We start from the raw sequence: 14,132 nt of genomic DNA, 5'->3' as shown, positions 1-14,132 counted from the left end.
AAAGAAGAAGAAGAAGAAAAAGATAGTGTCATGTATAGAATGAATGAATGAAGACTCGGGACAAAAAAAAAAAAAAAAAAAAAAAAAAGAAGGCTGATACGGAGGTTTGATTCGGTCCGTTCGCAGGCGCGTAACTGAGAACCTCTCCAAGGTGCTGAAATGGAAACGCAGCTTCACGCAGATGTTAGGGAGGAGAAAAAGCGGTCATTCCGCACTGCAACTCCACACACGGTGTGTGTGTGTGTGTGCGTGTGTGTGTGGGGTGCCAAGGGAGAAGCTGACAGCTTCCCGGTCTTTCCTTCCATCTTCATGTGATGGGATGGATGAAGCCGAGAGATCAGATCTCGAACATTTACGCACAAGCATGAGAGTCACAAAGCACAGGCAAGCGCGTCCCTGCGTAAATCCAACACAAGCTACACTTTCTTGTCTGCGCAAAATAAATAAATAAATAAATAAATAAATAAAATTCACCCCGATTTTCTCCCAAGGAGAAAAGGAGCGACTAATACTTAAAAGTACTGCCAGTTTCCGGGCGTTTTTATTTATTTTTTTAAAAGAAAGTAAGTCTCATCCCGGTTTCTTCTCCCCCCGAATGAACACCCGAAACCTTACCGAGAGAGCGAGCATCACCCCGGGGGCGACAGAACCTCTGCGCCTCCTCCTCCTCCTCCGCGCTGCGCTCCGGCTCCCATCCATTCCATTCCTCCATCCCACCATCTCCATCTCCATCCCGCGCCTCTCTTTTCTCCGCTCCGGCTTCCAGCACCGGAGATAGATGCTCTGCAGTCACGTGGGTCGGAGGAGAGGAAAGAGAAGTGATGGAGAGAAAGGAGGCAGGGAGGGAGAGACAGAATGAGACAGAAAGAGAGAGAGAGAGAGAGAGAGAGAGAGAGAGAGAGAGAGAGAGAGAGAGAGAGAGAGAGAGAGAGAGAGAGAGAGAACGTCCCTCCTCCTGCTCCTCCGCAGTTTGCAGTGTGTGATGTCTCAGACTCGGAGGTAGAGAGTCAGAGCTGCTCGTCCGGCGGATCTTAACCTCTGAAACAAACCCCCGGTGTCTCCTGTCATCCTCCCCCCTCTTCCCCTCTCACCTCCCCGGCTTTGCTCCTCTCTGGAGCCCCTGGAAGCTTCTCCCTGTTTCTTCTTCTTCTTCTTCTTCTTCTCTCTAATCTCCTTCTTCAGCCCGACTTTGACCAACACTTTCTTCTGTGGGATTTAGTTTTCTGCTCATTACTCCCTCCCAACACTTCGCCGCCGCCGCCGCCGCCGCTGCTCCCATTCGGATTTGCTCGCCAGTGACAAGAAGAACCCCAAAGAATCGGCGAGGTGGATCCGTGGATGCGCCTCTGGGGCTCGAACTGGAGATGGAGATGCTGATACTGTTATTTCATTCCTTGTGGATATTGCAGTGCAACACAGCGAGCGCCGACTCCATCATCCACATCGGTAAGAGAGAGCACCGGGTTTTTTTATTTTGGCGCTCAGCTGTGTGCGGGTTTTGGCTGCGGGGAGCGAGTGGGATCTGGGGAATGTGGAGTGGCTTGTGCTGTTAGGGCTGCGGGTGCAGGCGCTCATTTCCAAACATCTCCGCAGTGTAAAGATAACAAAAAAACAACAAAAAATGTACTTACTCTGGTAGCTGACTGTCCTTCCGAGGAGGGTAGGTGTGCAGAGGAAGAAAGGAAGGAGACTGTTGCATTCTGGCTCAGACGCACGCAGAGTGGAGGCTGATAGAGCGCCCCGCGCCCGGGTTGCGCCATCCATCCATCCATCCATCCATCCATCCATCCATCCATCCATCCATCCATCCATCCATCCATCCATCCATCCATCCATCCATCCATCCTCGCTTTCCTCGAACAGGCAGTTGTAATTTCCATATTTCCTCGCTGAAACCCGTCACACCCGCCCCTCCGTGGGTGTTTAGAGGGCTCCACTTTCTCCATCCATCCATCCATCCATCCATCCATCCATCCATCCATCCATCCATCCATCCATCCATCCATCCATCCATCCATCCTCCCCACCTCCCTTACTCTCCATCTCCACCTCTCCCACTCCTCCTCCTCATCTATAAGCGTGAACTTTCAGTTGGACGTGAGTGAAATGTTAATCAACTCCGGCAGAGGAAGTGATGACAGAGGGGGGGACAAAACGGCGACTGTTCGGGCTTTTCAGGCGTCCAAGCGCCGGCCTCCCTTTCTATCACGTTATTTCCTGCTGCTTCAGTCCAGACACGGTTTCACTAAGAAGAGAAAAAAAAAAGAAAGAAAGAAAGAAAATGGTGAGAGCTCAGAGAGGAAGCAGTGGAGATGGGGTGGATGGAACGGAAGTCACACACAGGCAGAGATGATCCAGACCCCCCCCCACCCCCCGGTGTCCTGCAGCCAGAGCTTTGTGCCGGTGGCAGCAATGCAGTGGGCCACGGGTGCTGAAGCCAGCAGAGGGGAAGAGGAAGAGGAGGAAGAGGAAGGCTGCAGAGTCATTCTGCAGAAGGACACGCATCCCCTCTTTAAGTGGTTGATGGAAAACAAACCATGAGGGAAGAACAATCGGCTCAGGAAGAGGGCCTCTAAAAGTCTGTGAAGTCAAACCTGGTGTTGCGTGTTTTGGGTGGCGATGAAGCGAACACGGCCGGCCTGAGGGATAAGCAGAGTTTGCGGCTGCTGAGGTCCGATTCCTGGCAGGGCCAGACTGAGACTGTGCTGTATTTTAGCTATTTGTGTTTTAAAATTTGAACTACTTTATAGTTAATGTGCTGTGTTTTAACTATTTGAGAGAGGAAAAGCCATTTTCCACGAGGCTAACATAAAGATTGGATCCATCCATCCATCCATTGACCCTGTCAGTCCCCTCCAGCCCATTCTGGGGGATCATGTCTGGAAAACTTCCAAGCCGAGGCCTTCATGGATTCGCTCTAACCACCTTGGTTTACTCCTTTGGCTGCGTGGGAGCATCAGTTCTCTTAGCTGGAACATGTTGTGGAGGATGCTGCTGCTTATGTGCAGCATCTCTTTTCTTTTGGTCACATCCAAGAAATAGCTTTTTTTTTGTTGTTTATATGTTTTTAAGGTAGACTTTTAAATGTTATCACCTTAATGCACTTTTATCTGCCAACATATCTGTTAAGGTTAAGACAAGTGGCTAAAAACTAGAACTAAGTTGCTTGAATTGACCAAAACCAGGAACAGATGAACAATTCTCCCATCTAAACAGTTTAACGTTTCCTAAGACACTAAACATTACCGAAGTGAGCAAGTGGGTCTAAAGGGGCCTTCAGCTGAAGGCTTTACAGAACCTTGGGGTAGCTGCTTCCTTTCTCTTCCTCTTTCTCCTTCTTTCTTGTTGACCGGATCCGTCCCTGTGTGGACAAAGTAGAAATCCGGGGACAGGCTCGGATGTACGCGTGGACAGATGGGAGGATATCGGTATCCCTCTGGGAGGAATCGGCATTCAGCGGGAACAATGCAGAGCAGTGGCGTGGGATTATTACAAACACAGATCAGTAAATACAACGGATTAGCGGCACGACCCAGCATGCTGCTCTGTTGATGATTCACGGGAGTGCGAGAGAGATTTAAGACCTGCTACTGATACATTTGGGTTGTTTAGATGGAAGACTCTGCAAACTTTGGAACCGGGAACTGAAACCCAAACAAAGAGGTCCGATATAAGCTGTTTTCACCCGTTTCCGACTGGGCGGGAGGATTCAGCTCCTCCAGACTAGCCAGCAGCAATTAGCAAACACCTGGTGGAGATGCGAATCTACTGAGCTCATGATAGAAGCTACTTCTCAATGAAACGCTGGTAAAAATGTTGTGATGACTTTCTGAAGGCGGAGTGTTGGAAGGAGCAGAGACAGAGGCCCAACTTCAAGGCATTCATTTACAAAAGTCCCATTTCTTTTAAGTCACATTTGTTATATCGCACGCGAAGGTAACACAGAAGGGAAAACGCATAATACAGTCCCTTTAAAATATAATTCTCATAGGAGAATGCTTATATATATTGTCTGTAATTTATCCTATTTTTAAACGAGTGCTATCACTTTATTTACGTCTACAAGTATTATAGGTGCTGTTTGTCAACACCGTTTAAGTGGAATTGAAATCTTGGACCACAATTGCTGTTTCTTCTCCGGTTTGGTTGGTTGCTACAGCTGGATCGTTTCTCGGCCGAGTATACTCAGTCACTGTGATTATCCAGCTTCTGGTGGAGACTTGAGACGTTCTCTTCCGGATCATTTAACAGATTCTGTTGGCTTACAAGGAAGGTGAACTCATTTTCCACATTAAGGACGCTGTTGTGTGGAAACGCCGACGAAAATGCACGGAAGCTCTCGTCCTCAGAGCAGAGCAGCAGCGGGTTGCTCAGCTGCGTTCGGGGGCTGGAGGGGGGAAGGAGGGGCTCTGTTGTTTCCTTCAGCCTCCTGACGGCCGGATCGACTTGGCAACGCGGCGCAGCAGGACCCATATCAGATGTGACAGTTTTTCAGCCTCTGCTCTGAACCCACCTCCCCCTCCGTCCACCCCTCTACTCCAGCATCTGTCTCGTCCAGCCGCGCTGGTGATCATCTGTGACGTTTCCCCCGGTTTGTTTGTCCCCTCGTCTCCTCTGTCCGCCGCGGAGGATCAGCGGCAGGCGGGGAGGTCAGCAGTGAGGTGCTGATGGGAGGCATGAGGAGGGGGCCGATTGGTAAAAGAGCTGATGCGCAATAAAATGCGGGAGCCGGGGCCTTCAGTCAACCAAACCCTTTGACCACACGGTCTGCTGCTGCGTTCAAGTGCAGCACTGGTGCAAAACCCGGCACGGTCAAGGTCCAAGAGTCTGCAAAATTATATCTGTGCAGATTCCAGCGGCAGCAGCTGCTTTCTCTAATTAGTTACACTCCCTGTTCTTTGGTTCAATGTGCATAAAATCAGTAAAAACAGCTGCTGTGTTTTTTTTGTTTTGTTTTGTTTTTTTTTTTTGTGCCTTGAAAGAAAAGCAGCGGTCGAGGAACATCAGAGAGTGGCAAACTAGAGCAAATCGGCTTCCAGTAAATTTCTGCCTTTAATTAGATCTCTGAGATCAAGTCGTCAGCTACAGGTACGTCCAGGACATCAGGAGCCCTCCGGTTGGGTTTCGGGAGAACATCTTCTTCCAAAGAGGCAGCAGTGGAAGTGATTATTGGAAGCAGACGCACAGCTGGATGTCAAACCTGAACAGACAACCCCACCAGCACTCACAGATGGAGAAAACAAGCTGCATGCTGCGTGTTCTGGACAAAAAAAGGAAGAAGATCTTTTGTTTCAGAACACCGAGTCGGGAGCTCCCCAGCAGTTCGGAAAATACCTTCCTTTTTTTTTAAATTTACATTGAGCCACTGAAAACACACAAGGAAAGCTTTGATAAAGCACTTCAGAGAAAAGAAAATCAGCAGAATACCTTGATTCCAAGCACAACCGTTGCCTTGATAAGGTCAAAGGTATTGGTCTTGGTGTCATTGGTGTTTATGTCTAATTTAAAGCTCTCATAGATCCTGACTGAACTGCATATAATTCCAATTCAAAGAAAACAAACAAACAAACAAACAAACAAAAATACAAAAGCTGCTAAAACGGGTAAATTAAAAATATTTAGCAGTAGAAGCACCCAATCAATGAAATAAATATGGGAAAAAATCGGTAGACATCTGCCACCTGACATATTAATTCAACTTTTAAAATATTTTTTAGTTAAAGAATTTGCATTGTTTTTTTTATGCTTTTATAATATTTAATGTAGCTAAACTGTAAAAACATGAACAAACGTAATTCTAATATTTTTTTGGGTTACTGGAGTTGATTCTGTGAGTTACAGTTGCTTCTCTGCTGTTGCTTTTGTTTTTGGAAAAACAAAAGCATCTGGAACTGTATGTAGTTTAAGTTTATTACGTGGGGCTCTTTGATTGGCTGTTGAATAATTAGCTTAATTAAAACCAACTTTTTTGAGCTTTACGTCATGATATAATGTTATTCCCTCATCAAAACATCCTTGGAGTGTTGCCTTGATTCTTTCATGCATCGCTGAGAAATCCTTTAATCTCCCATGGCAACCATTCAGCTGTGCAAAACGCCTGGATGGACCTATCACCACCTTAAAGGCGCAGTTTCCAAGCTCCATGTCTCTCCCACTCAGCTCCTTCAAACTAGCTAGCAGCAATTAGCAGACACCTGGTTGAACTGCGCATCTGTTGTATGGGCGCTGCTTGATAGAAGAGCCATGTTGTGATGACTTCATGAAGGTGGAGTTTCAGAAAGAGAAGTAGTTTTTAAAGAGACAGAGACCCAATTTCAAGCCGTTAAATTACAAAGTCAAAAATATTTTATGTCATATTCGATATATGCAGCGTTTTTAAAACTGAAAGTAAAATAGTTGATTGTGCTGTGAAATGGCACAATGTGGCAATAAAATACATAATACTGCCCCTTTAAAAAGGTTGAAAAACATTTGCAACATTTTCTGGCACCCTGAGAGTAGCAGTCTTTTGAATGTCACTTTCTGTTTATTTTTTTATCTGTTTTTAGTAAAAGCATAAACATAGCTGGATTCAAATACCTCTTTTTTTTTCTTTTTTTTTCAAAGAAATGTGTCTTGTACGAAAGAGCTTAAAGGGGCTAGACTAGTGCCCCACTTACAATATTCCTTATACTGTGTTGTGATTATTTTCACTGGATTAATTAGTTCAGCCACTCAGCTTTGGCTCTCAGCGCACATTAAGCTGTGACTTGGTGCACATTCGGAAGAGGTAGTGTCGCGTTACGGTTTAAACTACTGACCCACATGCACGAAAACTCTCAGGAGACCAGCAAAAGACAACAACAAAAAAAGTTCATCAGGTTTATTGTTACAGATGGAATAAAGTCCAGACTTTTCCCAAGGTTCTGTGGAAGGAGGGCAATACAGAGTTGGGAAGAAGACTGTGATAATAAGGATGATGGAATAATCTTGCTGGAGGAAGGAGAGCGTTCTGGGTTGCCAGTCTGTGTGGTAGTCGAGTCTAGGCTTGGAGGATGATGGCGGTTTGGATCTAAGCTGCTGACTGTGGAGGATGATCCAGGGGGAATTGTTCTTCCAGTGGCAAGACGTGGGTTCAGAGGATGATATTCCAGCAGGAGACGCAGAGAAATACCTTAGGAGGTAGCGCAAGGAAATAATTAGTGAAAGAGGTCTGAAGCACACGGAAAACACGAGGAAAGACTAGAGGTACCACTTAAGCTAACACGCAGGTGAAGAACGATCAGCAGCTCGCTCCTCTTATCCTCCAAGGCTGATGGCTGATGATCCGCAAGTGTGTGGGAGCAAACCTTCTCGCCCCCACCATCCGGGGAGAAACCTACAGGCACCGGAAAAAGCACCACACAGACAGGAGCAACCCAGTTCCCTGACAGGTAGAAGGACTTAACATCGTAAGAGTGTGAAGCTCAGTTCTACGGTGTCGGGCGAATCCTCGGTTCTGTGGCTTTTGTGAACTTTTCAAGTCTATAAAAGTGCAGCGAAAGTTTTCTAACCTGCTAGTTTTCTTTTCTTTTTTACATTTTGTATTGCTGCATACACAATGTTGACATGTTCTCTTGGGATTTTATGCAATAACCCAACACAAGGTAGCACATAGTTGTATAGACGGAGGAAAAGAGTTTAAAGTTTTTTGACCAGTAAAAGACAGAACAGAGGAGAGCGCATTTCTGTTCAGCAGCTGTTACGGCTGCAAAACCTTTGGTTTGTCTCAGCAAATTTAGAGTCTAAAATTTTTCTTTAGTCCCCATAGCCTATCCATTTTCAAGTCTCTCGGCTGCTGGTAGATCAGAATTTTGATTGGACCATTTTATATAAATTTATTATAAATAATAGTAAAAATCCACTATACAATTATGTACTTCCCTTGCCTAATAAAAAAAAATTGCAGTCGGTGGTTCTAATATGATGAAACGTAAAAATGCGGTGTGAATACTTTAGTGAAGCCCCTACCTGCATTACTTCAGCCTGTAATTGGGATTGTGTTTAGCTGTTTGTTTCTCAACAACAAAGACCGACCTGGGAATGGGGGGTAATTAGAGAGTTAAGAGTGATTTTTATTGTAACTGCGTCGTAAAACCAAAACAATGAGCTGCAGGAAGTCGAAAAATCAATGGCGCCCGGTCTGCAAAGGAGCGCTCTTACACCGCATGCAGCCATTTTCATTTGTAGTTTAATTATTTGTTTCACAGAAAGGCACCCAAGATGAACCGGTTGGATCCTTAAACTTAAAAAAAACAAAACAAAAAAAGCAGGAGATACATTCTGTAACAGATCAGCGGTTAATGTATTCAGCGCGAGAGCCATCAGGTTGTGGAAGTGTTCCTATCTGCCTCACGGAAGCCGATACCAGTCACACTCAGGTTGTAGCTCTTTGTTTCCCACCTGGGCAGTTTTCCAGCTCAGAAGGTCCCCTAAACGCCCCTCAGGCCAAGCGGATAACAAGTCACTTTTTATAAAGAGCCAGAGGAGGAGAGATTAGTCCGTCCCATGAGCCAGGCAGCTGACGAGGGATGATTTACGGCGCCGCTGTAGCGGCTAGCAGAAGGAGAGCCCGCGTATGCGGTGGCTGGTTTTGGAAAAGGCGAGCTCGAACTGCAGGAATCCAATCTGTTGAAGCTGGCAAAGCAAAATGAGCAGCTGCGGCCCTTTCTCGCCCCGCCGCTAAATAAGATAAACTAACCGGGTTAGGGAGGAACGCAGAAAGCTTCCCGCGCCGTCTCGGTGAGGGTCCGGCCACCGCACCTTACCTCCGCCGCCGCCCTGCACAAACACACAGATGCTGAGATGGACGCGGCAGCCGACGAAGTGTTTGACCCTGAGAAAGGCATTCACACACTCCAGGAAGCGGCGTTAGCGCTCTTTCTAATTCGCAGTGACAAACACGCAGATGCAGACTGTGTGGGCAGAGCGAGAGGAACAGGCTCAGAATGGAAACTGCTTTGACTAATAACAGGTTACACAAAGCTGCTCTTATGTTTTTATTCCTGAAGCTGTGACGATGAAGCCTCTGTAGTTTGTTCTGAGTGTAAATGGATATGGAAAAAGAAGAAGAAAAAAAAGTATCTGAGAATTAGATTTTTTCAGATCATATTAAAACATTATCTCTGAGTTTAAACTTACTGAGGCTTTCTTTGGTCGGACAAATGGACTGCTGATGAGTGGATAGTATGACTGGTTCAATACATCAATAACATCGCTCCTTATGGGGAACCGGGCTATTAAACCACCATCCTTCTGTAGTCAGATTCACATTCACACACTCTTAACGACTGACGAGAGGTGATTCATGTACAGTTTCATGCAAAAAGATGGATAAATAGTAACAGATGGAGACGTCGCTGGGCCATTCAGAAGCTTCTAGTTTAGCATTTGATTCAATATAATTTTATATAAATTGGACCTGGTGGTTGGAGAGAGCCTTGACTTCCCAGTTATCTGATTTTTGAGGCTCTACTGTTAACATTTTTTTGACTGACTGGAATTTGTTGATTGTCACCATTCTGCATTCTTAAGGGAATAACTGCATTCTCTACAATACCTGCCATGAATTTTCCATCACCGTCTCTGTAGTGAATCACATAGACAATGTCTGTCAAAAAGGCAACTTTAAAACTAACTCACTTCAGGAGTAAAACCACTACTGAGTGAAACAGACATTTGGAAGGTTATCCAATCAATACCATTTGAGGGTGGAGTCAAACATCCAACCCCGCCCACTATCTGACCACGCCCCATTTCGTTGTCTGCCCATCTCCAACTCATTTGCACAAGGGCTAAAAATAGTGTATGATTTAAAGAGAATAACAAAAGGTACAGATAGCATCTAGGATGTTTATATACATAGCTTACTAGACTACTGAGAATAAAAATCAAACAAATGTATGTGCCTGTGTATAATAATAATCAAACGTGAGCAAAGATGGAGTAAATTTGTTTCCTGTGAAAACATGGGATAGTCTTGCATACTGTTAACACCTTTAGTTAATCTAAAAAAAATGTCTGAGATTGGTCCACCAGAGGGCGCATTAACAGGTTAAATCAGTGGTCCCCAACCCCCGGTCCGTGGACCGGTACCGGTCCGTAGACCAATTGGTACCGGGCCGCGCAAGAAATAATTAAATATTTCCGTTTTATGTATTATTTGAGTCTGGAGGATCTTTTATTTTGAAAATTCTTTAACCGGATTCTCTCACTTACTTGCGCCAACACTGAGCCCACAAGCAGCAAAATGAGTAAGAAACAGATCAGATGTCTTTGGAAAGTTTCTTTGCAAAAGGGAAAAGGCCCAGAGAAGAGACAGGAGGATGGATTTATCCCGGACCGGTAGGTGAGTCAAACATTACAAGCCCATAACACCGGCTGCTAATGAGGCAATGAAGCTTCAAAGTGCTTCACCACGTAGAGACCCAGCAGGCTGTGGATATAAGCAACACTTCGGGTGTTATTGTCTCCATCACTCCCTGATGGGACCGTCTCGTTGCAGAGAAACAAGCTCAGGGCTCCCGCTAGTCATTATCGTGAGTTAAAATTTTCACGAAAGTAAAATGCTCGTTTTTGTGGCGCATCTGTATCTTATTTTGAAGGGATATGTAAACGTTACCATAGCGACCAGAGTCAGAGAGTGTTTGGGCAGTGGGCGAGAGGAAATGAGTAGAGCTTGTGAGTCTTAAGTCTGGTTTAGACGGCAAGATTTAAGAATTGTCGGCCGATTCTCCAAACCTCTGTGACCACAGAGCTGATAAAAGTACAACAGGTTCGATCGGTTCGTGTCTCCAAAGCAGGAGCAACACGAACCGATTCCAGTCACAAACATCGCGATTCCAGAAGAAAATCCACAAAACCTCCAACATAGCATACGGGAATTTAGAATGACCAAACACGGATGACGATGTAGAAGCAATAGTGATAGTTTGTGGACTCATTTTAAGAGATAAAAGAAACAAAAAGAAAAGGCGGTGGATAAAAGACAGCGGGAGCAGCTGCTCTATTTGCTGCACTATGATTTGGAGGCGACTATGTTTTTTTCATAGTTAATATTTTTAACTGAATAAACATAAACATATATAATAACGACCTTTACATATAATAATAAACATTTCCACATATCATCTCCGATATCCACCGGACTCTCAGTTGCGCGCTATGTGAGCTGTTTGGGATTCCCCTCTGTTCTTACGTCACCACGCTTTCTGAATGGCTACCTGTCACATTCAACAGGTTGTATTCTCGTTCCCAGTCAGGGAAAACCCCACAGGCTGCGATAAAATGGCCAAGACAACCCAAATTGGGCATATTCAGGACTTAGCGGGAACACCAGCATGCAGAAGCCTTATCTGACGGTTCACCCCCCTCCACCCCAGGCCGCAGCAAAATTTTCCAAGTCTTGACCGGTCCGTGGTAATAAAAAGGTTGGGGACCACTGGGTTAAATACTTCACAGTCTACACAGTTTTAGACAATTATTGTTCATTATAACATGGGAAAATTGATCCTTTTATAGGAAATACGATTTTAAGTAAAGTAAATAAATAAGTCGTATGCGTTTTGTAGAACTACAACAGCGATGCGGAAGGATTTCTTTCAGGCCATTTATAAATGAGCCTGAGTTATGGATTGCAGTTCTGGAACAAATCGTGGAATGATATGACCCCAGGACTTTCTCAGATTTGCACCAAAGCTGGTAATGTTGAGCTGAAAGTCAGGGTTTTCAAAGTCATCACGGTGCAGGTCTATAAGCCTGGCTGCATTACATAACCTGGCTCTGTGAGAATGCTACGAGTTTAATATGCTGTCTGTAAGAATCTCCACCGGTTCAATAAATCTTTTCTCAGTCGTCTCAGATGGAAAAGTTTGAGCGAAGCAACTGAAAATCTCAAAAGCTTCCCATTATCCCATAATCATGCCTTGATCTAAATGACATTTAATCACCTAATTTATCCTCATAAAAGCCTAATGGATTGCAGTCATAACAATTCATCCTTCTTGTCTTTCTCCTTTAACCACAAATGCTTTTCTCTGCTAAATTACAGCCATTTCACCCAAGAAACCCCAAGTGAAAAGTAAAAGCTATGCAAACATGTCATCTCTCCGGAACGTAATAAAAAAAAGGGCTGCCAAGAAGTGAATGCTGATGTTAGACTGAGTAAGTATTATAACAGACACAGATCTGTTAATATTTGATCAGCAGGAATCAGAGCAACACTTTTTTTTTATGTTTGGAGATGTACATTTAGTGCTTCCTGTCTGCAGCTGCAGTTATGTAACTTACTTATTTTCAACCATTTTCTACAACATTCCTATTTAACAGCAGCTTTTCACCCTGATTGTCTCCATAAATACAGCCTGCATGTCTGCAGATAGCATTAGGTAGGGTGTTGTGTAATCAGTGTTTTTTTTTTCTTCTTCTTCCTTTCTGTAACTTTATTTGTGAGACTGACATGCTGTGAGTGGAAAAAGAAAAAAAAGTGTCAAACGATGTGGAAAATAATTGCTTCTATCTTCAGATGCTCTCGTCTGCGAGCAGAATGCCTGAGTTAACAACCTACCTTCTTATTTTGCTGCTGTTGTCCGTGAAGAGCTTTAAGCTTTGTTAAGCCAAAACACAGAACGGAAGCCCTGCTATGTTGAACCTACTTAGCAAGTTCCCCCATTGGACTCCACGTCCTTGATAAAGTCTTGCTCCAACAAACAAAATGGCTAGATTAGCTTCTCACCATGATCATTTCTGGTGTGTTGGACCAGAGAAAGGTCTAAAACAAGAAGGACATGGTGCTTAAAGTCTGACTTTAAACAAGACTGGCCTAAACTATTGGGTCCAAAAACAAACTTTAATAACTCACGACCCGCGGATGCAAGAAAAGCGTGATTAATGTACGAATAGAGAAAAAGAGAAACAGCAAAAAAGGGACCTTGCTGTGAGAAAATCAGGTCAAATGCAGAGAATGAGCAAAAATCGTTGGACTGGATCCCTCACCCTGACGCATCACCTCCACTCACACGCTCATGCATTATAAATAATGTTAGGGAGCTTAGTGAATGCGTTTGCAGTGAGTTTAGGAGTTAAAGATCTTTTAAGCTCGCAAGCACCTCTGTGTAAAACCTGCTGACTTCAAACAACATACTGAAACTGATGAGACAAATCGTGACGATTTGCCTTTAATAATACGATCTTTAATGTTTGTACTCTGGGTCCGTTTATCCAGGTCTGGACACACAGGACCCTTTAAAGACAGGGTGCAGCATCTTTAAAAAAAAAAAAAAAAGACTTGAGTTTTGAATTGCCAAATCCTGATTAGCATTCATATCCTTGGCTTAATGTTTTGTTGAGCACACTGAGCAGCAATCGCAACCTCGAATCGTCTCGAGTACGTCTTTACAAGCTTGGTACACCTCTTTGGAGAGTGTCGCATTAGTCTTCTCTGCTGGTCCTTTCACACTCAGTCACGTTTGATGGGCAGCGTCATTAGAGAACCGGTTTTAGACGTTTGATTTGACTCGAGTCTGGGCCACTCAGCGACAATTACAGATGGCTTCCGAAGCCGTCCTGTTGTCGTCTTGGTGGTCCTTCATGTTGTTGTGTTGGAAGATGAATTGTTGACTTAGTCTGAGGTCCAGAGCGTCGTGGAACAGTTTTTCTTGAAGAATCTGTCTTGTTTGGCAGCCAGAGGGGATTGATGACTCGAAAAAAAGGAAACGTCCTCTCCCAATAAAACTGCGAACACAGAGCTGTCGGGACGTTTGTACATTGCCACAGATGACCCAGTATGTTCTCGTCTTGGTTCTTTCTTGGCTAGTGGTTGATCTGAAGCATGCCGTCAGCCGTCAGACCTTATTTAGGCGAGTGTGTTTAATTCCAAATTATGTTTGATCAGCTGAATGAAATCAGCTGAACGGGTGGACTGCAGTCAAGCTGACCGAAACATCTCAAGAATTTCAGCGGAAGTCTGACGTGACTTAACTTTTTGAGTTAAAGCACATCAGCCATCGTGTAAGGGTGTGATTAGTTATAGTTCCCATCCCAAAGATCCATAATTTTAAGAACTTTGTGACTTTTGATTCTCTTTTTCTTGGTGGTGTGTTGCATAGGGAATTACC

At 44.5% G+C, this 14,132-nt stretch overlaps 1 protein-coding gene across 2 annotated transcripts in view; it reads left to right on the top strand.

The window, feature by feature from the left end:
• The first annotated feature begins 1,332 nt into the window (after positions 1-1,332).
• grid1b (glutamate receptor, ionotropic, delta 1b) overlaps positions 1,333-14,132 on the top strand; it is a 439,103-nt gene continuing 426,303 nt past the window's right edge. For both annotated transcript variants that reach the window (XM_088016453.1, XM_088016451.1), the window contains exon 1: positions 1,333-1,446. In XM_088016453.1, coding sequence (XP_087872579.1) covers positions 1,365-1,446 — 82 coding nt within the window. In that variant the 5' untranslated portion in view covers positions 1,333-1,364. The remainder of the gene's footprint in view (positions 1,447-14,132) is intronic.

This window comes from Poecilia mexicana, unplaced genomic scaffold (genome assembly GCF_051168715.1).
Source record: "Poecilia mexicana isolate PSO_F unplaced genomic scaffold, ASM5116871v1 scaffold_19, whole genome shotgun sequence".
Lineage (NCBI taxonomy): Eukaryota > Metazoa > Chordata > Actinopteri > Cyprinodontiformes > Poeciliidae > Poecilia > Poecilia mexicana.
The sequence above is the reverse complement of the archived record's forward strand: the minus strand, read 5'-3'. Positions and strand labels throughout refer to the sequence as shown.